Source organism: Phyllostomus discolor, chromosome 2 (assembly GCF_004126475.2).
Source record: "Phyllostomus discolor isolate MPI-MPIP mPhyDis1 chromosome 2, mPhyDis1.pri.v3, whole genome shotgun sequence".
Taxonomy (NCBI): Eukaryota; Metazoa; Chordata; class Mammalia; order Chiroptera; family Phyllostomidae; genus Phyllostomus; species Phyllostomus discolor.
Genome location: NC_040904.2, coordinates 159,846,781 through 159,869,087, shown reverse-complemented (window position 1 = coordinate 159,869,087; position 22,307 = coordinate 159,846,781). Strand labels below are relative to the sequence as shown.

The 22,307-nt window shown below is 46.5% G+C and overlaps 3 protein-coding genes and 1 non-coding gene across 5 annotated transcripts; 2 read left to right on the top strand and 2 right to left on the bottom strand.

The window, feature by feature from the left end:
• Positions 1–207: 207 nt before the first annotated feature.
• On the bottom strand, positions 208–3,750 carry METTL1 (methyltransferase like 1). 2 transcript variants are annotated; one of them, XM_028532205.2, is made up of 6 exons: positions 3,240–3,750; positions 2,424–2,587; positions 1,332–1,516; positions 1,126–1,239; positions 879–980; positions 208–729 (listed from the first exon to the last, which is right to left on the bottom strand). In XM_028532205.2, the coding sequence occupies exons 1-6, from the start codon at positions 3,326–3,328 to the stop codon at positions 574–576; spliced, it is 810 nt and encodes a 269-aa protein (XP_028388006.1). In that variant the 5' UTR covers positions 3,329–3,750; the 3' UTR covers positions 208–573. The 2 variants fall into 2 exon arrangements, with proteins under 2 accessions (XP_028388006.1, XP_028388007.2); XM_028532206.2 differs by having other exon boundaries at positions 1,126–1,197.
• Positions 3,751–3,783: 33 nt separating this feature from the next.
• Positions 3,784–21,527, top strand: EEF1AKMT3 (EEF1A lysine methyltransferase 3). Its single transcript, XM_036018733.1, has 8 exons — positions 3,784–4,108; positions 4,237–4,348; positions 9,533–12,022; positions 12,233–12,406; positions 13,209–13,337; positions 14,807–14,929; positions 19,115–19,202; positions 21,067–21,527. Exons 1-3 carry the CDS (start codon positions 3,932–3,934, stop codon positions 9,922–9,924), a joined length of 681 nt encoding a protein of 226 aa, XP_035874626.1. The 5' UTR covers positions 3,784–3,931; the 3' UTR covers positions 9,925–12,022; positions 12,233–12,406; positions 13,209–13,337; positions 14,807–14,929; positions 19,115–19,202; positions 21,067–21,527.
• Positions 11,912–21,645, top strand: TSFM (Ts translation elongation factor, mitochondrial). The gene is made up of 6 exons (XM_028532640.2): positions 11,912–11,980; positions 12,233–12,406; positions 13,209–13,337; positions 14,807–14,929; positions 19,115–19,202; positions 21,067–21,645. Exons 1-6 carry the CDS (start codon positions 11,924–11,926, stop codon positions 21,471–21,473), a joined length of 978 nt encoding a protein of 325 aa, XP_028388441.1. The 5' UTR covers positions 11,912–11,923; the 3' UTR covers positions 21,474–21,645.
• Positions 18,830–18,958, bottom strand: LOC114514259. The gene has a single exon (XR_003685985.1). It is a non-coding gene; the product is annotated as a small nucleolar RNA SNORA25 (small nucleolar RNA).
• Positions 21,646–22,307: the final 662 nt, after the last annotated feature.

Genomic DNA, 22,307 nt, shown 5'->3' with positions numbered 1-22,307 from the left:
GGTCTCCAACCCACACCCTCCCTGGGGCTCTTCAGAGACAGCCATAATAAAAGGAGCACAGATTCCCCAGGTCAAGTCTTAGGCAGGGAGAGGATGGGAGGCACCTGATACACATTCTAGCCTTCCCTGAGAAATAGCAGCAGGGCATGCGCCCATGCAAACGTTATTCCCAGGACTGCAAAGGGCACACAAGTGGACAAGTGATTTGAGCCTAGCAGGCAGTTTAGATGGACAGTGGAGAACTGTATTCCTCGCTTGAGACAGAGATCCCAGAGGGAGAAGGAAGTGCTAATGGAGGGCAAGACCCCACACCCTCCCAAGCATCCCTTCTGGTCCTCGGTCTTCTGACCTTCCTGGTCAGCTTCCTCTGCTTTCTGAAAGCCATAGAGGGTCAGGAAGGTGAGAGGAAGCAAGGATATTTGTGAAAACCAGGGTTTGGCCTTGGGCAGTTCCCCAACTTCTTTGAGAGACTGTTGCCTCTGAGCCCCAACAGTCTCAGCTGGGAAGGTCCAGGGGGGCTGATCTTCTTTCTAGTTCCTGGAATATGGAGTCCAGATAAAGCAAGGTAAGCAGTCAGTGACCAGGAGGAGTAGGATTGAGGGTCACCGCCTGGAGGGTGGGATCCTGTATTCTTCGAAAGATGGCTGGGAAATTCTTTCCTCCATTGCGTAGAACTTTCTTTCCCTCCTCGGTTGAGGTGCCCAAATGTCCAACAATGGGGTCTTCACTCTGAGAGAAGGGTCCAATAAGTTCTTGCCCACCTCTGGCCCCAAGACTCCCATCCCATCCTCTTGTCACTGAGCTGGGTTCAAAGAATATTGAACCACTCTCTGGAATGGGCCTGTGTCTTCACAATTTCCTGTAGGCCCCCAACTTACCAGCTCCTCCACAGGTACACGCTCAAACAAGGGGTGCCCTTCAAAATGCGTACACATCCATTCATGTAGTTCCAGCACATCAGTTATAGTATACACCAGCCCCTGAATAGGCAAAATCGGGGGTAGGGGGAGGAGAGGGCTACATGCAATTGAGCAGTGAGATAATGGAATGTATTCCCATTGAATTCTTAGTGTAAGGTCCCTGAAGAGGTCACTCACCCCACCCTCCTTCCCACTCTCAACTCACCCCAACTCTCAGCACGTAGGCATATTCTGCCAGCAATGTGGGACTGATGATTCGCCACTTGTGCTTCGTCCGCTTGAAATGTGGGTCAGGGAAGAGGAAGAACATCTTTGTCAGCTGTGAGACAGACATGCATTGCCTGGGTGGTGAGAGCCTGGCCTCCATGTCTCACCTTCCTGCCAGCCTAATCCCCCAGGGCCCCTCCCCACCTGGCCCTTGTAGAAGAAGTTGGGAAGGTGTTTCATGGCGTTGCTACGGAGACAGGCGATGTTCTGGAAGCCACCTCCAGGAGCTGCTCGTAGGGCTCGAATCCGGTCCTGTACATAGTCTGAGACCTTTACCCGGATCTCCAGACCCAGAATCAGCGTGTTTGGGAACAGCGGTGACAGTTCCACTAGGCACAGAAATAGGAATGGAATCATTGACCTCATACTGCAGGAACTTCAAAGGAGTCAATAAAGGAAAGGAAACTTCAGTTTGCAACCACCAAAACAGGAATGGCAAGTGTGGGCAGAGAAATGTCTATATGGATGCTTCTACGTTGGAGAAGGTTGGGGAGATTCAAAAATTGTCGCCAGAACTGGAAGTGGGAGGGCCTGGGAGTACATGTATATCTGCAAGTGCTTTAATATTCTTACACATTCTCTCATTTAATACTCTTGGTGATCTGTGGTAAGTTGTGAATATGAGGAAACTGAGGGTCAGAAATGCTTAAGGTCACAAAGCTAAGGAGAGAACTGGAACTTGAACCAAAGTTTCTGCCACCAAGTATCACACTCTTCATCTCCGTCATGCCCTCATCTCTTGGAGGAGAATTAAAAATAGAGAAGTGGCTCAGCAAGCACACCTGGGGCAATATAGACAATACAAGAGGAACTCAACAACAGGAGAGTGGAGCAGCAGGAATGAGCTCTGGTGAGGAAGGGGGGAGTGGTGGAATCCCTGAGAAAGTCAGTTCAGGATCACTGGCCACACTGGCTAATCTCTGATGCTTGTGCTTAACAGCTCACTGACCCGACACTTGGCAGGTGAAATGGCTCACGCAGTGACTGGAGCCAGGGGCAAGGCCAGACTGGACAACCTAAGTTCTAAGAGGCATTTGAGGCAGCCCCCTCCCTTCTCCAGGGCAAAGGCCACAGACCCAGAGTAGAGGGAAGGTGAAGACACTCCACACTGACGTCATAGCACCAGTGTTGGGTCCGAAGGGGAAAGGCCAACTATGGCCCCCACCAAACTGCTGAGGTGGCAGAACCTAGGCACTGCTTCGCCCTGTCCAGAGAAAGGGCCAGACAGAATGTTACCTAACAGGCCACCATAGCCACAGCCTATGTCTGCAAACTCCACTTGGGCCTGAGCTCTCTTTTCTTTCTTATCCTTTGGATCATCGTGGCTCAGATTTTGAGTCAGTGGAGCGAAGAATTCTGGGTATAACTCAGACCAATCCATCTCCTCTGGCTTCACAGGGCTGTTGGGGAGAAGACGTGAGAAATATGAAAAAGCTGGCCATACCAAAGCAGAAGTAGTACTTCATGTGCGTGGGTGGATGGTAAGAGTGTGAAGTAGTTGCGAGGGTTTCTCAAAAATTCTGCAACAGCGGGCCCACTGCCCTCTGGGAGGCAGGCAAAGTGGAAACCACCTTGTGAATCACAGGCCCATCATGAGGCCCATGATTGCAGACCCGCCCATCTCCGTAATTAGGGGTTGATGTGACTCTGGTTGGGCACAAGTTCCCCTTCTCCCACAGAGTGGCTGTCTAAGGCACTGGGATCTTACTTTGTTCACGTGCTGTGCGCGAAGAGGATGGTGTAAGGTGAGGGCGGCATTGGGTGTTTGTCTTTTTATTAAATCCGACAAAGGAAACCTTAAGTTGTAAAGGGCATTCTGCCACCATTACTTCAGTCTCAGCAACAATTTTTCTCCAGCTAGACTTGCACCGCCTCGCAGACCTGGCCAGGACGCCACGCCCCCGCCAACCCCGCCCACTGCCAAATGCACCGGACCCTGCCCACCCTCCCGGGGCTATCCTGTGCTTTCCCAACCGTCCCAGTAAGATCGCTCTCCGGGTGGCTTTGGGCCATTCTGAGTATTCCGCCCTCCTTCCTGCCCTGCTCACTCACTAGCGCAGCGTATGGTCCGCCATGGGGTTGGAGTGAGCACGTTGTCGATAGTAGCGCTTCTGCGGCTGCAGGGCCTGGGCCCCCGCCATGATCCTCCGCGGGAGCGTCTCCACCGAACCCACGTGGAGACCGCCGTCTGCGGCGCACAACGATGACGCATCAAACAGACCCCACCCCTTAAAGACCCAGGAGAGAATTCCGCGGGGCCGGGCCGGGTGGACCCGAGGGGGCCGGTGCGGCGAGGCGCCTCGGCCCCGTAAGTGTGTAACCCGGGTGGCCACACCGGAACCGGCACCCAACCTCCTTCCACAGCCTGCGTCGGCCAGCCTGGGTCACCATTCTGGGTGCAGGAAGCCGTGCATCGCGCAGGTAAAAGAGGTCTGGAGACCCCACTTCCTACGGTAGAATTAAACCTCGCGCCGCTCCCCTCTTTCCCGATCTCGGACAGGACTGCCGGGTCTGATCTGCCTGGTCTGGGGTGAGCCCTGTCGTGTGTGGGCTGGGGACCGGAGCGGGAGGTTGGCTCCTCATTCCACCTCCAGGAAGTCAAACTGGAGGAAGGAGAGCGAACTCAGGGAGGCGGGGCTCGGTGCCACGGGGCAGCCGAGACGGCCCGAGGTCCCTCAACCCCCGTCCAGCTCCAGATCCGGGATCCCAGGGCCCGCTACCGCCCCCCGAACTCTCTGGGCCAGATGGGGGATCTTCGCCCAGATCCAGCCTCCGAGCCCGAATCGGTGTTCCCGCGGGAGGTCGGGCTCTTCGCTGACTCTTACTCGGAGAAGAGCCGGTTCCGTTTCTGTGGGCACGTACTGAGCATCACGCAGAACTTCGGGTCCCGCCTTGGGGTGGCAGCGCGCGTGTGGGATGCGGTGAGGAGTGGGTGGCCCTGGGCGAGGATCCGCGGGAGATCCAGACCCCAGACTCTCCCTTTGCCATATGGAGCTCCCCCGCGACTGTCTCCCACACCCCCCCCCGCCCCTCTTTTTTTCTCCTATAGGCTCTGACCCTGTGCAACTATTTCGAAAATCAAAATGTGGATTTCCGAGACAAGAAGGTGATCGAACTAGGCGCGGGGACCGGCATCGTGGGGATCTTGGCGGCGCTGCAGGGTGCGTGAGCTTTGTGGCGGGAGAGGGTTGGGGGAACGGGGGTGTGGAGAAATCGTCACTTTTTGGATTCTTGAGAGTGGGGAATGGTTTGGGACCTGAACAACACCTTTTTTTCTTTTAACAAACTTTTTTTCCTGCCTGCTTTGTGTGGCAGGCAGGGCTCATTGGCTGTCAGAGCCCGCAAGGTCGTTTATTTGGGAGCAGAATATAAAAACCTGGTAGGCCTTAACAAAAGAAATTTTTTGTGTGTGTGAAAGTAACTTGTGGGTATTAAACCCTAATGAAGGTTTTATAACTTTATTATGAGTATTTTTTTTTTTTAGATTTTTAAGGTTTTGATCGCTTGGGAGAAAGCTTAAGAGTTTCTGAGGGATAGGATGTGTTTTGTGGGAAGTAGGGTAGGAATTAGGTACCACACACTTGGGAAAGGAAAAAGTAAAAACTTTGCTTCACTTTTTGTCAAGAACCGAAAACTACAAAGGAAACAGTTCCTTAATTTATAATCCGATAGGGCAAAACCTTACACAGGAAACACTCATTTAAAAACACTTATGATGTCATCTCCCTGGAAATGCAAATGAACATGTCCTGGTTTGGAGAGACACGACTAGGTTAATATTCAGGGATATCTTCCCAAAGGCAGGATTTTCTCGTTCTTCTATTCATTTGGCCAACATGTATTTGGAATTTTCTGTGTGCCAGGAGTCATGCTAGGTCATTAAAATACAAGTAAGACAGATTTCCTCTCCTCAAGGAGCTCATGGTCTAGTGGGGAAGACAGGGAGGGTGTTACAGTACAAGAACCCTGGTGAGGTGTGCACAGCGCCTGCAGACATACTTTGGCCATGTCTCCCTTGACTCCTTGGAATCCAAGGAGAAGATCTGTCAGGAGGGAAAGAGGTGAACAGTGTGAACTTAGCAGGCTCAAAAGGGACTGAAGGAGTGTCAGCAGTAGTTTTCCATGAAGGATGGGTGAATAAGAATTGGGTAGTTATGCTAAAGTGGGAGGAGGACAAGTAATATGGTTGGGAACACCTACTTTCACTTGCTCCTAGGCTGGTTTCTCCTCCTTTGAACCCTGTTCAGCTGCCAAGCCAGAAGTGTGACTGTCATCTTGTTCCTTACCCTCTCCCCTCCCATCCTAGCAATCAGCCAATCCTATGGGTCATGTGTCCTTAATGCTCCCCAGTTGAGAACTCTTCCCACCATCTCTAGCTCAGGCTGCTGCCATCTCTTCCCTGGATTTTCATGAGAGCTTTCAGATGGGGAAGTTTGGTGTCCCCAGACTTGACCTTCCCCAAACCTCAGACTTCCCCATCGCAGTGAATCAAACCACTGCCTAGTGGAAAACCTAGAAATCACCTTGGACGCATTTCATTTTCTCAACCCCATACCCATTATTCAGGTCCCATTGATTTTATCTCCTATCAATCTCTTAAACCTCATGTTTTTCTGTGGACACTGACAGCTCCCCAGCCCATGGCACCACCATTATTGGCAGAAACTGCCACAGTTGGTCAAACTGGTCTTCCTGCTTTGACTCCTTTTCGCCACCGAGACCTCTGTCTGTTCCACCTAGCAGTCAGAGTGATCTTTTTAAAAATGTGACTGGAATCACCTGCCATTCCATCTTTCAGTAGCTTCTTGTTGCTTTCAGGATAGAGCTAACACGTTCAGTGTAGCCTCTAATGCCCTGCCTCCCTCTCTAGCCTCTTTCTGTGCCTCTCCCTCCCCTTCCTGTATGCCTTGTGCTACCTATTACCCTTCTTTCAGTTCCTCAAGTCTGTCCTTTTTTTTTTCCAATTTATTGATTTTGGAGGGAGAGAGAGGAATAGAAAGAGAAAGAGAAAGATCGATTTGTTGTTCCATCCATTTATGCATTCACTGGCTGATTCTTGTATGTGCTCTGACTGGGGATTGAACTCACAACCTTGGTATATCGGGATGACGCTCTAACCAACTGAACTACCCAGCCAGGGCCTCAAGTCTATCTTGGTGTTCCCTTCCTTGGAGACTTCACACAGGCCACACTCTGTGTCTGAAATCCTTGTACAGCTGGTTAATACATATGCATTCTTTACTGTTTAGCTCCATATCACTTCCAAGGGAAGGCCTCCTTGACGCAGCCATTCCCAGGATAGCTTGGGCCCTCCTAGTGTATACACAACTGTGCTGACTGGTTTCATTTTAAATGTGTTGTTACTAACCACAGGTGCATCCTTAAATGCTACCCAGCTAGCCTATTACACCTCCCTCAATCACTTATTTTTTTCTCCTAAACTTCTGATTTGTACCTTCTTACCCTTCAAACCTCCAAATGCTTCCTCTCTGGTCTTTAATCTCAGCTGGTGACTTTGTTTTCGATCTCTTCTGATTGCTTCTATTTTCTCATAGAAAAAGTCCACATATTCCTATCAGAACCTCTGCTCACCTAACCTCTGCATCCGGGCCTGTGTGCTGCCTTCTCTCCTGTTGTGTGTGTGCCATGACTGAATGCTATGCTCCTGGCTAAGGTCAAGCCCTCCACTTGTCAAGAGAAATCAAGCCTTCTCATCTACTCCAAGACATTGTTCCAGCAAACACCTCTCCTCCCACGTCTCTCATGCATTATCAGATTTTCCTTCTCTCTGATCATTCTCTGTGTGTGTATAATGCACATAAATACACTGCAATTTCTCCTACTTCAGAAGAACTTTACATCCTACTTATCCCTCCTGGTACCATGCCATTTCTCTTCTACAACAAAATTCCTCAAGGGTTCCTCTCTTCCTGTTCTTTCCTCAATCCATGTCAAGTAGACAGCTCTGCCCCCACCCCATGCCCCATCCACTCGAGCTGTTCTAGTCAAAGCTGTGAGCTTCACATCCAACTCCATGCGATTAAACACAGGAGTCAGTTATGAGCCCACTTTTCTTAACTTTGTAGGATTTGGCATTCCTTCCTCCTTGAAGCATTTCCTTTGGTTTCCAGGGTGCCACACTTCTAGTTTCTGCCCACCTTGCTTTTCCATTCTCCTTTGTTGGTTTCTTTTCATCCTCACAACTGGAGATTTGAGTGCCCCAGGGCTCAGAAGATGTGCTGTGAGCTCTTCCCTTTGCTGTCTGCAGTCACTCCCAAGCAGTCCCATCATGTCATGGATTTAAATACCCTTTCTATGAGGATTTGTCCTTCTTCACCTCCAGACTTGTTTGTGTGACCTCCTGCTACTCGGATAGTATGTGCTTGTCTGATGGACATCTCACACTTAATGTGTCCAGAGACAAACTCATGATCTTCCTGTCCAGTCCTGCTCCTCCTAAGGTCTTCCTCATCTAGATGAATGGCAATTCAGTCTTCCAGTTGTCAGGCCAAATTGGTACCAGGCTCGATTTCTCTAATATTTTGTATCTAATCTGTCAGCAAATTCTGTTGGCTCTACCTTCAACATATATTCAGGATCCAACCATTTCTTAGACAGACATTGCTACTGCCCTGGTTCAAACCACCATCACCTCACTGGGGTCAGTGCAGCTACCTCCTAACTGGTTTCCTTGCTTCTGACCCCGCCCCTCTGCTGCCTGTTCTCATCCCAGCAGCCAGAGTGATCCTTTAAAAGTGTAACTGAGTGTATGCCATTCTTCCATTTAAAATTATCCAGTAGCTCGTTATCTCACCCAGATAAAAAGTCAGATTTCTTATAGTCTCCTGAAAAGGCCCTGGTTAGGATCTGGTGCTCGCTTTCATCTCCTTCACTTACTCTGCTCCAGCTGGAGGCCTTCCTGCTGCTCCTTAGGCCTGCCGGGTTCACTCCTGCCTCAAGGTTTTTGCACGCACTGGTCCCTCATTTGGTCATTTTAGCCTGAAACGTCCAAGTGGTTTGTTCCATCACTTCCATTAGGTCTTTGCCCAAACTATCTCCTCAGTAAGGGTTTCCCTAACCATCCCACTGAAAATTATATCCTCTGCCTGTCCCTCAAGCCGTTCTTCCTCTCCTTCCCTGCCTGATGCTTCATTCAAAAGAGCACTTATTACCATCTGATGTACAATGTATTTTATGTGTTGTGTTTGTTGTCTGTTTCTTGTCACCAGACTGTAAGTTCCATGAGCAGAGGGATTCTCATCTAGATTGGTTTACTGTGGTATTCTCAGCACCTGGCATATAGGCACATAATAAATAGAAATGAATGAATTCTTTTTTTAAAGATTTTATTTACTTATTTTTAGAGAGAGGGGAAGGGAAGGAGAAAGAGAGGGAGAGAAACATCAATGTGTGGTTACCTCTCGTCTACCCCCTGCTGGGGGCCTGGCCTGCAACCCACACATGTACCTTGACTGGGAATCGAACCAGTGCCCTTTGGTTCTCAGGCCAGCATTTTGTCCACTGAGCCACACCAGCCAGGACTGAATGAATGAATTCTTAATGGTCATCATGGTTATGATTAAAGAGTTTTGCAATACTTAGTGTGTCTCTGCCTGTAGGATAACTCTAGGAAGGCTGAGGTTTTTTCTTGCTCACCACTGTATTCCCAGAACTTAGATGCTCAATACATGTATTTACTATGTAAACGAAGCTTTCTGAGATGCTAATATGGTTATCTTCACCCCCTACTTCTACATTTAAAACCAATTGCCCTCAGTTCAGGATCAAGCCCAGCTCTCTTTAGCATGTCATAATCATTTTTTCTCTTTACTCTCATGTCTTGACACTTTTCTCCTCCCTTTCACATATCTAAGGTCCAGCCTTCCTTGAATACTCCATGCTGTCTCACCACCAGGCCTTTGCACTCCCTGTTCTCTGCTTGGAAAGCACCACCTGACTAACTCTGACTTGTCCTTTAAGGCTCACTGAGGTCACATCTTCTGGGAAGCATTCCAGACTCCTGAAAGCTGGTCTGTCAGGAAGGGGTGGGTGCATAGCCCTTCTCCAGCTTAGTGCCTCCTAGGCTTCTGCTGACATGTGACTGTTGTGTTTTGAGCAGAGGGGTTGAAGATTAGCTCAGAGAGAATGTTGATGTTGTAGAATGTAGAGTAATGAGAATGGCAGTGGGTAAGATGGAGGTTAGGGCAACTAAAAGCCAAAGGGTGGACTTTGGTCTGTCAAGACATTGTCCTCAAGGCCTTGAGGTCTCTGGACCTTCTGGGCAAGAGCTGAGACCCCTTTGTTGGTCCCACTGACTTGCATTTCTTCTCCTTCCTCTTTCTCAGGGGGGGATGTTACCATCACTGACCTGCCCCTGGCCCTAGAACAGATCCAGGGCAACGTCCAGGCCAATGTGCCAGCTGGAGGCCGGGCCCGGGTCTGTGCCTTGTCCTGGGGGATCGATCAACATGTCTTCCCTGGCGACTATGACTTGGTGCTGGGGGCTGATATCGTGTATCTGCAGCCCACCTTTCCACTGCTGCTGGGGACCCTCCAACACCTGTGTGGGCCCCAAGGTACCATCTATCTGGCCTCCAAGATGAGAGAGGAGCATGGGACAGAGAGCTTCTTTCAGCACCTCCTGCCCCAGCATTTCCAGCTGGAGCTGGCCCAGCGGGATGAGGATGAAAATGTCAACATCTATAGGGCCAAGCACAGGGAACCAAGACCTGCTTGATGTCACCCTTCTTCTCCAAACTCCTTGTCTAAATGAAGAAATGGCCGTATCTTCAAAGCCAGGAACATGAGGACCAAAAAGGATGGATTTCCCTTACTTTTCTCTTTTCTCCTTCCCTCTTAGTTCTCCCAGATACTTTTGGGTTGATGCAGGGAGGTGCCTGCTTGCTAGGAATCCTTGAGCCCCAGCAGCACTGGGTTAGAGCAGAAAGGAAGTTCCCGGCTCTTGTTCTCAGCAAAGGATGATGGGAGGATAGCCAGGGTTTTCAGTAGGGAAAGGGAAGGTAAGTGGGATGCAAGAGCAGTGACCGCAGAGAGACTGTCGTTGATCACTTCCAGTCCTGTTGTCTTTTTATACAGAATAGATTTTTTTTTTGCCAGATTCTACTGGAATATTTTTTATCTTCACCCAAGGGCATTTTGTTGTTGTTGTTGTTGTTGATTTTAGAGAGAGGGGAAGGGAGAGAGAGAAATATAGGTGTGAGAGAAACATTGATTCGCCGCCTCCTGCACACTCCTGGACCAGGTATCATATGTCCCTGGACTGGGGATGGAACCCACAACCTATGTATGTGCCCTGACCGAGAATTGAAGGAAGACGCTCCAGCCAACTGGGCCACACCAGCCAGGGCTCTACTGGAATATTTTTTAAAGGGAAAGAAACATGAGCATTAAAGATCTCTTCTGCATCCAAAGAACGCAGGCTTTTGTTCGGGTGTTGAGAAGTAAGAAGTCCCAGACCACTCACTTCTTGCTTCTAGAGACACTCTGGTGGGATTGTGGCTCTGACTGGGTCAAGTCCTCCCAGGCCTGGAGCTGGGGATAGGCAGCAGAGCTATCCTTTGGCCTATAGTTTCTTCATCCTTTTTGGAGTTGGGGCCTTGATCACTAAGTACTAGGTTGTTCGTCTGATTTTTATCTAGGTTTCCAAGTCTTGTCAGCCCTTCCTTCCCAATGTGTTTTGCCTTCACCTCTTTTCTCTTCCCACTGTAGTAACTCTGGTTGGGGCTATCCTTACTCCTTGGGCCACATATCACTTCCTCTGGCCTCCAGGCCTCTAACTCTTGTGATTTTCTAAAATCAGCCCTGATTACCTTCTGCTATTGCCTACAGAAGCAAGAATAAGCTCCTCTGCTTGGTACTCAGTCTATCCTGTGTAATCCCAAATTACCCTTGATTTCATTTCCTGCTGATTTTTAAAATGTATTGCAACCTTGGGCCAAATTATAAAAGGTCTATTCTTTGTTCCCTAAATGTACACCAAGATTCCCTGACTTCTTTCTTCATTCTATTTGATGATTCCCTTTCTGAAAGGTCTATTTGTGTTTGTCAGAATCTTCATTACTCTTAGTCTTTATTCTGAAAAAAAGCTTTTTCTGACCCTTATGTTTGGATGTGATTTCTTTCTCCTTTAACACCCTTTAAATGTTCATCTTATGAGACTTACCTTATCTTGTGTAGTCAGATGTCTGCTCCCTATTTTCTCACCATTAGATTACTTTGGAGCGTAGGGCTGTGGTTTACTTATTTCTAATTCCCTGAAGCTTTGGCACAGTTTCTGGCACACCGTAGTGTTCAACAAATAGTTTGCTCATTTAAACAAATATTTATTGGGTTTGTTGACGGGACCGAGCCCCCACCTCCCTAGGCAACCCTTGGCAAATTTCTGGATCCATCCACCTACCTCACAATTTTGTCTTGAGTCAAAAATGGTTAATGAATATGAAAGAACATTGGAAATAAAGAAACGAAGTGTTACCGCAGGTCTCGTATTGTTATTTTGTGACGACTTTGCCTCCTGGTTTCCTATTTCACCCGGGAACAATTCTGCCTCCCAGCTCAATAAAGCCAAGCGAGGGAGGAGAGTGTGCTCCCTCCGGCCGGCAGGTGGCGATATCCCGGTTGGCACATTCCGGTGGAGAAGTTTGGCCCCGCCGCCCTGCCGTAGGCCGGGCCTCAGTAGCCTGCCGGCCCCGCGGCAGTTTACGGCGGCTGGGGAGATGTTGCTGTTACGGTCAATGCGCTTCCACCTCTTCGCGCGGACGGGGAGCTCCCCGGTGAAGGGTCTCGGTCCCTGCACCGACGTGCTTTCCTTGCAGGTCTCCCGTGCGCCCCTACCTCCGACCCCCTTTCGGACTCCGTCCCCCCCCCCCCCCATTGCCTCTTCGCGGTCCAGCTCCCGTGCGCTGCCTTTCCCCCTTGCCCGGGCCCCCAGTCCCTCCTGAGGTCGCCTCCACGCGCACGTGCTTTCTGCCCCGGAGCGCCTCGCTGCGTTCTGCTTCTCATCCCTTTCTTCTCACCCGATCCAGGCAGGGCCCCTTCCGCTGCAGTCGCCCCAGCTATGGCACACATTTCACGCAGGGCCCTGGCTGTCTTCCTCGGCCTCCAGCAAGGAGCTCCTCATGAAGCTGCGGCGAAAAACGGGCTATTCCTTTGTAAACTGCAAGAAGGCTCTGGACACTTGTGGCGGGGATCTCAAACAGGTGTGTGGGAGGCTGGGAATGGAGCTGGGCGGGTACTAGGGCCGAGTCTGTCTCAGGGAGATTGCTGTCTAGTATTCCCTAAGGGCTGACCTCTACGTAGGATTCTGACTTAAATGACCACCTCAGCCTTTGACTCCGTGTAAGGAGGAAGCAGTTGACTCAGGATCCCAGGGTTAACAAACCTTATTCCATTTTGCAAACTGTAATGCTGTTTCCTGCGGCTTGGAGCTGAAAGGGCTGTGTGAGCTTTGGAGTCAGACCGACCAGGACTAAAATCATGGTGCCCTCCCACTAACCCTGTGACCTTGGACACCTTACTTAATCTTTCAGAGGTGCATTGTTCTTGTAAATGAAAATATTACTGTCTGCTCCATAAGGTTGTTGTGAAGATTAAGCTTATCCAAAACACCAGGTAGAATTTGACATTTAGTGGTAGGCTGCCAGTATAGGGGCATCAAACTCATTTTCACCGGGGGCCACATCAGCCTCTCCTTGCCCTCAAAGGGCCGAATGTAATTTTAGGACTGTATAAATGTAACTACTCCATAACAGTTAAGGGAGGGCTCGGAGGTGCTCTGGGTAGAAACAAGGTGCTGGCCTGGGTAAAACAAGGTGGAGGGCTGGATTTGTCCTGTGGGCCTTGTGTTTGCCACCTGTGTAGTAAACGATAGATTACTTCAGTTTCTATTATGGGATTGAAGAGAAGCAGAAGGAGTCAGGGGACCTGAACATATTTTAGAGTCCCATTCAACTTTAAATTCTATTAACTTTGTCATCTGCCCTGTTTCTTCTCAATTTATAGGCAGAGAGCTGGCTCCATGAACAGGCCCAGAAGGAGGGCTGGAGCAAAGCTGCCAAGCTTCATGGCAGGAAGACTAAAGAAGGCCTGATTGGGCTGCTGCAGGAAGAAAACACAACTGTGTTAGTAGAGGTGAGTTGTCAGAATTCCAGATACCATGAATGGCCATTCCTGTGGCAAAAGGGCCGTCCCTTCAGTATAAGGCTTTGTGGTAGATTCTTTGCTTTTTTTCTTTCTTTAAAGATTTTATTTTTATTTTTAAAGGGAGGGGAAGGGAGAACGAAGGAGAGGGAGAGAAACATCAATCAGTTGCCTCTCTTATACGCCTCAACTGGGGACCTAACCTGCAACTCAGGCATGTGCCCTGACCAGGAATCAAACATGTGACCTTTCACTTTTGTGGGAGGGCGCCCAACCAACTGAGCCACACTGGTGAGGGCTCTTTGTGTTCTTAAAGAAGAGGTGTTTGAGCCCTAGCTGGTGTGACTCGGTGGATTGAGTGCTAGCCTGTGAACTGAAGTGTTGCTGGTTCAATTCCTAGTCAGGGCACATGCCTGGGCTGCAGTCCAGGTCCCCAATAGGGGACGTGCAAGGGGCGACCACACATTGATGTTTCTTTCCCTCTCTTTCTCCTTCCCTTGCCCTCTCTCTAAAAATAAATAAAATCTTAAAAAGAGAAAAGGTGTTTGAGAACCATAAAGGGTAGTTGAGTTTAAACCCATGAGACCACAATTATTAGCTATGGATTCATTTAAGTTTAGAAATGCACATATGTGTTGATGAGAAAAGGCCTAGCAGTCTGGAATAGTACTCCTAATTGTGAGTTTCATGTAGCCTTACACCTTGGAACTGATTGCTTCCTGGACTAGTTTGATTCTAAAGCTAGGAATTATATTAATTAGTTGATGGATAGAGAGTAGCTGTTATAGGGGTTTCAGGGCCACAACTGATGAAGAATCAGAAAGGTGGATTAGAGTTTAGAGTGAGAGAAGGAGATAAAATAAGCTGATAACAAAACTGGTTTGTACTTGGTGGAGGCTGGAGAATGAGTTGATTATGGCATGTAGCCATAGGCAAAGCGGCAAACTTGTAGTGGGTCCTTGGGGGACATTATGGAACCATCCTCTGACTGTACAGGCCGTTGCTAACTAAGGGACACAGCAGAAATAACTTCATTCAGTTTTTGGTCTCAAGCTTGGAAGGAAGCTACAGGCTTAGAATTTTGGGGCTCTTTCTTTCTTAAAATTTTCTTTTAGATATTTATTTATTTTTAAAGAGAGGGAAGAGAGGGAGAAAGAATGGAAGAAAAACATCAATGTGGGAAAGAAACATTGATTGCTTGCCTCGCACCTGCCCCAACCAGGGACCTGGCGTGCAACCCAGGCATGTGCCACCTGACCGGGAATCAAACTGGAGACTTTTTACTTTGCAGGATGACATCCAACCAACTGAGCCATGCTGGCCAGGGCTAGAGTCATTTATTTCTGCTTTGTTGAGTCTACTGCTTGTCTGTCATTACCTTGGTTTACTCTCCAACCTTAAGGCACTTTTGGAAACTATCAGTAAATAGCTTATACAACAATATCAACTTATTCCTACAGGTAAATTGTGAGACAGATTTTGTTTCAAGAAACCTCAAATTTCAACAGTTGGTCCAGCAAGTAGCCCTGGGAACCATGTTGCATTGTCAGAGCCTGAAGGATCAGCTGTCCACATACAGTAAGGTGAGTTTTTGGGCCTCCAACATGCTGGGTTTGTTCCACCCTTACCACCCTGCCCCTCTTCCCCCTTAGGGTTTTTATTGTTCCCTTTTTTCAGACATTCTCAGGTCTCCCTTACTTCATGTCTCTGCTTAAATGTTACCTTTTTGTAGAGGTGTACCCTTCCTTCTGTGGCTCTATTAACTCAGTAAGTAAATTAAAAATCTGTGGTTTTTCACTTAACAATTTTTGTTACAGTGTTTATTGTATATTACATTTTATTTATTTGTATGTTGTCGGTCTTTACCAATAGAACACAAGCTTCATGAGGCAGGGAATTTGGCTTTTCACTACTGTATCTCTGGTGAAAGAGAAGTGGGCCTAGCACTTGGTTGAGGCTCAGTAAATCTGTGTTAAGTGAATGAGTGAATGCCAGTGGGGTGGAGTCAGTCAAATCAGTGCAGATTTGTATGCAGGAATCTAGAATGACCTAAGGAAAGGATTCTCAAATAAAGATATTGGAGAAGGCCCAATTTAGGAGAATAAGGATATTCTTGTCTATCGAAGGATCAGGGAAGAAATGAGACGTTAGCCTTTGATTCCTCCTTATTGTCAAGGCAAAAATGAACCAATTACTTACACAGTTTTTTTTTTTTTGTCCAGTACCACCTTTTTTCTCCTTTTTTTGAGATTTCATGGTATATGTTAATTGTTACTGGCATTAAATGGTGACATTATATGGAAAATCGTGTTGAGATTATTTTTTATAATTATATTGAGTAGATGAGTCACTTGAACTATAAATTCAAGTTCTTTTTATTTTATTTATTTGTTTGTTTTTTTAGAGAGAGGGGAAGGGAGGGAGGGAGAGAGGGAGAGAAACATCAGTGTATGGTTGCCTCTTGAATGCCCCTTACTGGGGACCTGGTCTACAACCCAGACATGTGCCCTGACTGGGAATTGAACCAGAGACCCTTTGGTTCCCAGGCCTGTGCTCATTCCACTGAGCTACACCAGCCAGGGCTAAATTAGAATCTTGACTTTGCCAGTAACTCTATTTGTAACCCTGAACCATTCAGTTATTTTTATTGTGTTTCTGGTTCATTATCTGTAACAGGAGACTTTGGTCCCTTTAGCTTTATTTATTTTTTTCCTTTTTTGATCTTTAGTTTAATTTTTTAAACTTTCATTTTGGGAAAAAAAAACAGAGAAGTTGTCAGTATTCTACAGTAAACTATGGTGGGCTTTTATCTGGAGTCACCATTTGTTAACATTTTGCCTTATTTGCTTTATCAGTTTTATTTTTTTAAATCCTCACGCAAGGATATGTTTATTGATCCTAGAGAAAGAGGAAGGGGGAGAAAGAGGGGGAGTGGGAAGAGAAACAATGATCAGTTGCCTCCCATATGAGCCTCATCAGGGGAGCAAACCACAACTTAGGTATGTGCCCTGACCAGGAGTCGAACCTGCAACCCTTTGGTGTATGGGATGATGCTCCAACCAACTCAGCCACCCAGCCTGGGTGCTTTATCAGTTTTTACATACATATTATTATCATGATTTCTAGTTGTCACATCTTTTTAGTTTCCTTTCTTTGTCTTTTATTACATTGACATTTTTGTAGAATGTCCTTCGGTTTGGGTTTGTCTGATGTTTCTTCATAGTCAGACTCAGCATATGGATTTTTGTAGGAATAGTAAATCAACTATCCTATACTCCTGTCAGAACATCATATCAGGAGGTACATCATAACTGTTGGTTCCATTGTGGATGCTGTTTCTGATCTCTTGGTTAAGGTAGTTTCTGCCACAGTCCTCCACTGGAAAGCTACCATGCTCATCTTTGAAATTAACAACTTATCTGTATGGGAGATTCTTTGAGATATATAAACATCCAGTTTCCAAAAATCTTTACCAAATAATTTTAGCATCCATCAATGATTCCTAGCAGATCAGTTACTACTATGATAGTTGCATAATGGTTATTTCTCTAACTCTTGTCATTTCTTTTACATAAATTTTGTTAGTGGGCATTCTGTGGTGAGAAAAAAAGACTTCTCCATTTATTTAGTACCAACATTGACTCATGGATTCTTTATAAATAGGTTACAGTTTATTGTATAATCCATTATTTATCTTGATGCTCAAATTATCCCTGGATTCTTTTATATTTGTTTACTTTTTGGTATATGAGATATTCTGGGCTTATGTCATACTTTTCTTGCCCCAAACAATGTAATTGTTCACTTCTCTAAGGAGTCCTGATCCCTTTTAGTGGGGGAATGGTTTTTAGAAACCAAGGTCTGGTCATTAGGTATTCTTATTCTACCGAGATGTCATTGCTGCTCTGTTCTTTTAGCAGACAGCTAGGGGTGTGTGTGTGTGTGTGTGTGTGTGTGTGTGTGTCAGTGCTGGTCCTGCACCACAGGGTTCTTCCTTTCCTTCCCCCATTCTGTCTTATCTTCCCTCATGGTGAGTACATTGTGAGTACTCACAATGGTGAGTACATTGCCTCCTAGCAACATACTTACTTATTCGATGTTATCTTACATACCAAATTGTTCCAGGGTTACTGTACCTGACCACTGCACATAACAAACTTGCTTGGGAGTTGAAGGTTTCTTTAATGTTCTTTTTCTTTTAAATGTTTTACTTATTTATTTTTAAAAAGAGGGGAAGGCAAGGAGAAAGGGAGAGAAACATTGATGTGAGAGAGAAACATCAATTAGTTGCCTCTTGTAAGTGCCCCAACTGGGGACTGGACCCACAACCCAGGCATGCGCCCTGACCAGAAATCGAACTTCAACCTTCTGCTCCGTGGAGTGATGCCCAGCCAACTGAGCCACACCAGTCAGGGCTCTTTGACATTCTTTTTGTCTTTACATTGAAGATACATGGTCGAAGGACTGTATTGAAAGTTACTTGGATTAGTTTTCTTTCCTCCCTCTGTTCATTTAATTTGTGTTAATTTAATTTTTGAATGTTGAGCACATTAACAAGGTTCTGAAAGTTAAAACTATAATAATATACACACACAGATGTCTTTACTCCCTCTTCTTTCCCTTCTACCCCCGTTTCTTATCCACTCCTATAGATAACCAACTTTATTGGTTTTTTGTTTTCCTTTGTCTTTTTTTCTTTTAAAATATTTATTTATTTTTAGAGAGGGGAAAGGAGGGAGAAAGAGAGGGAGAGAAACATCAGTGTGTGTTTGCCTCTCGAGCACCTCCTACTGGGGTCCTGACCCGCAACCCAGGCCTGTGCCCTGACTGGGAATCGAACCAGGGACCCTTTGGTTTGCAGTCTGGCATTCAGTCCACTGAGCCACACCATCCAGGGCTATCCTTTGTCTTTTCACAAAAAAATAAGCACATTTGTACAAAGACCTCTTCCAGAATGGTGGTATAATTTTTTATACTCTTTTAATTTGCTTTTTTCACTTAATATAGCCTGGAAATACTCCATAGCAGCTCATGGAACTCTCCTTTTTTTCGTTTTTCCCAGCAGCATAGCAAATCATTGTATGGCTGTGCTATGGTTTATTCAACCAGTCTTCTTTCACGTTTAGGCATTTAGGCTGTTTCCAGTATTTTACGATTAGAAGTAATTGTTCATTGAACAATTGTGCATATGTATGCCCGTATTGTTAGAAGTGTCTTGTCAGGGTAAATCCCTAGAAACAGTATCGCAGGGTCAAAGGATGAAAGTGTGTGCACTTTTGTGAGCTGTTGTCCAAGTCCCTCCTTTGGGTTGTGCCATTATGCAGTCCAACAAAATTTTGTGATTGATAATACAAATATTATTCCTGATTTCTAGGAAACTATATTTTAAGAAGTTAGGCCAGATGATAGGAGTGGGATGGAATTGGAGGTGGTGTAGTGATAAAGTCTTTATAAAAATGGAACTGTTATCAATTTTTTAAAAATCTTATATCTCCTCGAGAAAACATAGCACTGCTAAGTGTCTATTTTATCCGATGGAGAACTTCACCTTTAAGTCTCACAGCATTAGGAACTCCGGGTTTTGGTCCCATAAGCTCTCTTTGAAATGACCTGTTGTCAATTTTTAACCTCCTTTGCTTAATGAAAATGTCATCTATGCTTAGTTGTCTCAAATCATTTTCTGAGCAATAGGCTATATTTGCCTAGTTTTTTAAAAAGTTGAGTAGCACAAAACTGATCATGTTCAATTTTTGTGTGTGTGCACGTAGGGCTTCTTGAACTCCTCTGAGCTCTCCGAACTCCCCGCGGGGCCCGAGAGAGAAGGCTCTCTCAAGGATCAGCTGGCCTTAGCAATTGGTGAGTGTTAGTGAGGATTCTGGAAGCTGGAAACTAAGCACTGGATCTCTTTGTATCTTTGTATTCCTCCAAACCTAGGTCAAGAATTGCAAGCTCATGTGCCTGAAAAGGTCATAATGTGAGTGCGCTCCGTGGGTTGTGTGTGAGATGTCGAGGAGCCATGGGGCCCTGACAGGCCCTGGCTCTGCTGAAGGGAGCCATCACCAAGCTCTCGCCAGTTGTTACCCTGTGGGGAATGGGGTTCCCATGTTGCCAGAACTTTAATGTGTCTTTAAAAAAATTTAGATTCGTGGACAAAAATCTCAGTTTTTAGCTGTTTGCAACTAATTGAAATTATTTCCACGCTTGGCATGCATCACTATGCTGACCAGACAAAGCATGTCTAGGCAGCGATGCCTTGTGACTTCTAGTTGACTACTTCTCTCTACGCTATAGGGAAACATTTCACCTTCTTCATCATTTTTGGGAACTTGGTCTTTTTTAAAAAAACATCTGATCCTGAACTTGTGAAGGCACAGTCTTTCAGAGCCCGCTGGCTGTGGGAGCCATGCCAGGGTCCCTGTGGTGGGATTCATGGGGGTTGTGCCTTCTTCCCAGGTGCACTCGATGGAGTGGGGGAGGGGAGGCTGGGGTTTGAGATTGCTGGGAATGTGTTGCTCATCTGATATTTCCAGTCAAGGCATACGTTTTTATCAAGTCGTCCTGAAGTATGTATAATGTCTCAGTGAGTCATAGATAGGAAACCAGGCAGACAGCCGGGTATGGGGCTTATGAAGAAATTTTGGAAGAACTGGGTATTTCAGCCTTGTCAATTTCTGGGAATTAACTGTTGGGTAGATGCTTTGAGCTGTTGTAAGATTCTTTCTGGTTTCTGGATTCTCCCCTTTTGTGACTTTTAGATGTAAATTATGGCCAATTCAGGGACATTTATCCAGACCCCTTTGTTTATTCTCCTACCCCTTCCAACTTTTTGGCTTATTTCTACTTCTTTTAGTGGGTAGAGCATTCTGAGAGAAAGGGGAAACTGTAATCTATTTTTGGTTCTCATAAGCACCTCTGAAAATGCCTTTTTTTTCTTTCTTTCTTTCTATTTCTTTTTTTTTTTTTTTTTTGAGAGGAAGTTAAAACTGTCAGATGACACAGGGTTTCGGATTTTCTGGGGCTTTTAGTTGTGGACTTTTCCCTGATACAGTGGGTGGTCAGGAGATGTCTGTGTCAGTTATGGCAACATTTGGGAGGAATGGTAATTCGGTGGGGGAAAAATACGTAATTGCTTTGGAGAGCCGAATTTTAATTCCCGCTGTGCCAGGTATTAGCAATGTAACCTGTACTGGTAGGTTATTAAGCTGTCTAAGCCTAAGTTTAATGACAGTAGCCAGCATTTGAGTGCTCACTGTGAGCCAAATACTGTAATATGCTTTTATATATATTGTTTATTTCTCCTAGTAATCCTGCTTTCAGGTTATTTGAAGTGGCATCATTTCCTTTTTACCGATGAAGACTCTAAGACTTGATAAATTAGTAAATGAGGTTATGTCATTAAGTCACTTGCCTAAGGCCACACCGCTGGTAAGAGGCAGAAGGGAGACCCGAGCCCAGGGTCTGGGTGGCATTATAGCCCATGTGGTTAAATGGAGCGTGCCTGGCACCGAGTTGGCGCTCCACAGAGGCACTCTCCGTTGCCCCACCCACTCCCCACACATGCGTTTTCCTCTTTAAACTGAAGATGTGTCTCCCTCTTATAGCACATCACAGTGGAAATGCAGAGGCCTGTCTCCCAAACTTGGCCAGCTCTGTGTGTGTTTTGGTACCACCACAGGCATCATATCCTGGAAGTGTGGTTTTTGTTTGTGTTTTCTTATAGGGAAACTGGGAGAAAACATGATTCTTAAGCGCGCTGCATGGGTGAAGGTGCCCACTGGCTTCTATGTTGGCTCTTACGTCCATGGAGCAACGCACAGTCCCTCACTCCACAACCTTGTGCTGGGGAAGTACGGGGCCCTGGTCGTCTGCGAGACGTCTGAGTGCAAGGTGAACCTGGAAGACCTGGGCCGCCGCCTCGGCCAGCACGTGGTAGGCATGGCCCCTCTGTCTGTCGGCTCCCTGGACGACGAGCCTGGGGGAGAGGCAGAAACCAAGATGCTGTCCCAGCCGTACTTGCTGGATCCCTCTATCACGCTGGGACAGTATGTGCAGCCCCAGGGGGTGTCTGTGGTAGACTTCGTGCGGTTCGAATGTGGAGAAGGGGAAGAAGCAGCAGAGGCTGAATAGGTTCCAGAGACTTGAGGTCCAGGAAGAAATGTTTCTTCTTAGTTCTGAACATTATTACAAAAAGAAGTTATTTCCTAAGCTTCTTAAAACTTAGGATTTGTTTTTCATTTGAGTTTATAATGAAATTATACTTCATGGGTAAAATTATGAAATAAAATTGTTATATAATAAAGAGTAGAATCTTTTCCTTGTTTGCATAATGCTGGGCTTAGCTTTCTGTGTCTTGCTCATGACGAGTTTTAGGAAACAGCAGGTGGGCCTCACCGCCGTGACCGACAGTGTCTGGGCAGACGGGCAGCAACATGCGCCCATCAGCAGAGATTTATCATGGCGTCTCTACAAATTCTGACTCATCCTGTCTTTCTTCTGTGCATGGACTCTCTTGTGATGCTTTGGACTGTGCTTCTCTCCTGGAACATCCCAGTTACATTACTCCTGCCACATGGAATCTTTGGGAATTGTTGACTCAAACTCAGAGTTGTTTGGAAAATGTGGTTCACTTGCTGATGTCTGTGGTGTGCTTTGAAGGCTCTCTGCAGTGGCATACACACTGGTTGTGGCCTCGTTACTGAAATTAATAACACATGACCCTGTTTCTCTTTTGGATAATGGGGCGTGGGCGGGTGGGGACTGAGGTTTCCTGGACAGCTGTAAAGCAGATTTTGGCATTCTTGTGCCAGAAACAGAAATTACAATGGTCCGGTTTTCCAGAGAGCTCACTCAGTAGTGCCTGTTTACTCCCCTAGTACTGAGACATTTCTTCCCACAGTACATCAAAAAATTACTGCAATAGGCACACCTCTAATGCTGGAAAATACTCCCTTTTGCTCATAC

Coding starts and splice junctions, on each gene's coding strand:
- METTL1 (XM_028532205.2), bottom strand. CDS start 3,328: ATGGCGGGGGCCCAGGCCCTGCAGCCGCAGAAGCGCTACTATCGACAA. Junction 1,517..2,423: donor TGGCTATGGTGGCCTGTTAG/GTAACATTCTGT, acceptor TTCTGTGCCTAG/TGGAACTGTCACCGCTGTTC. Junction 981..1,125: donor CCTACGTGCTGAGAGTTGGG/GTGAGTTGAGAG, acceptor TTGCCTATTCAG/GGGCTGGTGTATACTATAAC.
- EEF1AKMT3 (XM_036018733.1), top strand. CDS start 3,932: ATGGGGGATCTTCGCCCAGATCCAGCCTCCGAGCCCGAATCGGTGTTC. Junction 4,109..4,236: donor CAGCGCGCGTGTGGGATGCG/GTGAGGAGTGGG, acceptor TTTCTCCTATAG/GCTCTGACCCTGTGCAACTA. Junction 4,349..9,532: donor GATCTTGGCGGCGCTGCAGG/GTGCGTGAGCTT, acceptor CCTCTTTCTCAG/GGGGGGATGTTACCATCACT.
- TSFM (XM_028532640.2), top strand. CDS start 11,924: ATGTTGCTGTTACGGTCAATGCGCTTCCACCTCTTCGCGCGGACGGGG. Junction 11,981..12,232: donor CGCGGACGGGGAGCTCCCCG/GTGAAGGGTCTC, acceptor CACCCGATCCAG/GCAGGGCCCCTTCCGCTGCA. Junction 14,930..19,114: donor AGCTGTCCACATACAGTAAG/GTGAGTTTTTGG, acceptor GTGTGCACGTAG/GGCTTCTTGAACTCCTCTGA.